Source organism: Bos mutus, chromosome 1 (assembly GCF_027580195.1).
Source record: "Bos mutus isolate GX-2022 chromosome 1, NWIPB_WYAK_1.1, whole genome shotgun sequence".
Classification (NCBI taxonomy): domain Eukaryota; kingdom Metazoa; phylum Chordata; class Mammalia; order Artiodactyla; family Bovidae; genus Bos; species Bos mutus.
This window is the reverse complement of record NC_091617.1, coordinates 41,577,075-41,580,311: the sequence shown is the minus strand read 5'-3', so window position 1 is coordinate 41,580,311 and position 3,237 is coordinate 41,577,075. Positions and strand designations below refer to the sequence as shown.

General features: G+C 36.9%; 1 protein-coding gene across 1 annotated transcript; it reads right to left on the bottom strand.

Moving 5' to 3' along the window:
- Positions 1-982: 982 nt before the first annotated feature.
- LOC102274078 (olfactory receptor 5H2) lies at positions 983-1,912 on the bottom strand. The gene has a single exon (XM_005911169.2). It carries the CDS (start codon positions 1,910-1,912, stop codon positions 983-985), a length of 930 nt encoding a protein of 309 aa, XP_005911231.1.
- Between the last annotated feature and the right edge of the window lie 1,325 nt (positions 1,913-3,237).

Sequence of the window (3,237 nt, the reverse complement as noted above, 5' to 3'; positions counted from 1 at the left end):
GCACTATGACATTATATCAAGTTAACGTTATTTGAACTTTTGTAATATGCATTCAAAATCATGTAAACACTGCATGCCAGAAAGACTTATATATTACTTTATTTATTTATTTATTTTAATTTTTAAAAGATTTATTTTAAAAGTTTCCCTTTAAAAAATCTAGCAATATTTTTTGACCATTTCCTTCCTATTGTGCCACTTTTCTTCTTTAAGCCCATCCCAATTAAATTCTGCAGTCTCATCTAGCTTTCTAATTAGTGAAGGTTTTCAGATTATCCTACAAAATACAGGGACAACTGGGAAGTGACATCATAGACAGTGAGAGCCAATTCCCTCTTTTTGTTGCTCATGGACAATGACTGGGCTAAGAGCATCCTCTTAACATTTGACTCTCCCTTCACTGTCTTAACTTGCTTCTCATTTTTCTTCATGGCTTTTCACATTTCTTTTTATTTCTCTCTGGTATATGACTGTTGAATCCCCATGGTGATGGGGGAATTCACCATGTCCCAAATAAAGTGGACTGAAAGACCTTTTGGTTTGCAGCAGAATTCTTGTGATTTACACCATTTCATTCAAACACACTGCATACATTGTGGATTTATATGCAGTTGAGTCTCCAGGCTGTGCAGCTATATTACTATCAAAGACAACAGAGTCAAATCCTATTAGAGGAACATTATTATTTCAGTGCCTAATCATTTTATAAATCTACATTATAAAATACACAAGTATGTAAAATATTTTGTTTCCTGCTTCAATTATTCTAATGTGACATGCAAATTGTTGAAACTTCCTTATGTTTTTGAACAGTATGCATGAATATCTTAAGGAGTATGTTAGTGCTAACAACTTAAGTCAAAACACTAATTATAACTGTAAAAAACCTTGAACCCTAACCCAATCTGAACCACATATAATCTGCACAATTTTGTGACTATCAGTAAAAAAAAAAAAAAAAGAACTGATAATAGTATGAGACCTAAATATTTCTCTTTAATACTTTTGTCAGTGAATCTATGACTTTCTTATTTCTCAGGCTGTAGATGATTGGATTTAACAAGGGAATTATGACAGTGTAAAATAGAGAATCCATCATATCTTGATCATCTGCCTGTGTGGATCCAGGGCGCACATACATGAAGAGAAGAGTCCCATAGTATAAAGAGACAGATAGGAGGTGGGCTCCACAGGTGGAGAAGGCCTTTCTTATGCCTTGTACAGACTTATTTTTCAAAACCGTATGTAGAACAAATGTATAAGAGACAAGAACAGTCATAATGCTACACACTTGTATTGACCCAGAGGAAATAAATACCATTAGGACATTAATTGAAGGGTCAATACAAGAAATCCTAAACAATGGCATGATGTCACAGTAAAAGTGATGTATTATGTTAGACTTACAGAAGGTGAGCCTGAACAAAGCACCTACATGAATCATGGGATGAATAAGCCCTGCTACAAATGATGAGACTAACAGCTGGATGCATAGTTTGTTGGTCATAATCACTGGATACAGTAATGGTTTGCATATGGCCACATAGCGATCATATGCCATTGTTGCAAGCAGAAAGCATTCCGTGGTTCCACCAAATGCAAAGGAAAGAAATTGTAACATGCATTCAGAGAGAGATATCATTTTACTCCTGGCAAAAAAATTGACTAGCATTTTGGGGGTCACTGTGGATGATATCCAAGAATCCACAAAGGCTAAACTCCCAAGGAATAAGTACATGGGGATGTGAAGATGAGGGTCATTGTAGATAAGATAGATTAGTCCAAGGTTTCCCACAGTGGTGATGAGGTATATCACCAAGAACAACAAGAACAGGGGGATTTGCCACTCCAATTGATAGGGAAGTCCGGTGAGAACAAACATTGACAGCAGTGTTGCATTTTTAGGATCCATGCTCCCTGAAATGAAATGCAGTAAATGTAAGATATAAGTAGATGTAAATGACCCCATGGACTGTATCCCCCCAGGCTTTTTCATAGGGATTCTTCAGGTAAGAATACTGGAGTGGGTTGCCATGCCCACATCCAGGGGACCTTCCCAACTCAGGGATCGAACCTAGGTCTCCCACATTGCCGGTGGGTTCTTTACTCTCTGAGCCCCCAGGGAAGCCCAAGTAGATGTAAGCTTTATAAAAAGAGTATTGGAAGAAAGTAGTTGAAACAAAGTCATACACTTATCAGAGTGCCTTAAATGTATTTAGTACTAGCATGCCCACTCCAGTATTCTTACTTGGGTAATCCCCCAGAGGAGCCTGGCAGGCTACAGTCCATGGGGTCACAAAGTGTTGGACGCAACATAGCAACTAAACAACAACAAATAGCAATGGAAACTAATTTTGGAAATTGGTGTAGTGGAAAATGCATTTATTGCATTAAAAATGTGGGAGAATGAAAGGATAAAGAAAAAGACGGTAAACATTAGCTAAATTTATGGAGATAACTGAATGTGTGAGGGACATTCTGTCTAGGATATGGATGAGATTCCAGGGAAAAGAAATTTGAACTATTACAAAATAATTTGGATGTCATGTGAAAGATCTTGAACTTTGTCAGACAGAAGGCATACACTTGGAATTTTTAATACAAGGAGCCACATTATATTTTTTAAAATAAATATTTGGTAGTGTATAAAAACTCTGTAGGGGAAGGAAATGTGTCAGGAATACTAATTAGGGAGCTGATACTCTTATTGAATTGTTCTCAAATCAGAATACACATCAAAATTGGTGAAATATTTGTACAAAATACAGATTATGCAGTATTATTGTAAACGTATGTTCAAGAGGGCAAGAATGAAGCTCAACAATCTGCATTGCAAAAATTCCCTCCAGTTGATTCAAATTCATGTGAAGCTCTGGTCTCTCTGGTCTAATTTACTACTAGCAAACCATTCCGTATTCTTGTTTGGGAAATCCCACAGAGGAGCCTGGCAGGCTATAGTCCATGGGGTCACCCGTGATGAGGAGGGAAAAAAAGATAGAAATAAATCAGAATGTAGAGTCACTAAGACTCAGTAACTTAGATGTGAAGGAGGTGGTCAATGAAGGAGAAAGGAGACAGAGTTGGATAGATGGTCATCACAAATTGAATTTGAGAATTCAGATGTTTGGGCCACTTTGTGGAGAAAGCATCTTCTGAATATCCAGGTGGGATAGCTTACTAGTATGTTTGTTAGCACTGAATATAAACAATGACTTTGGAGTATTTGGATAACTGAAG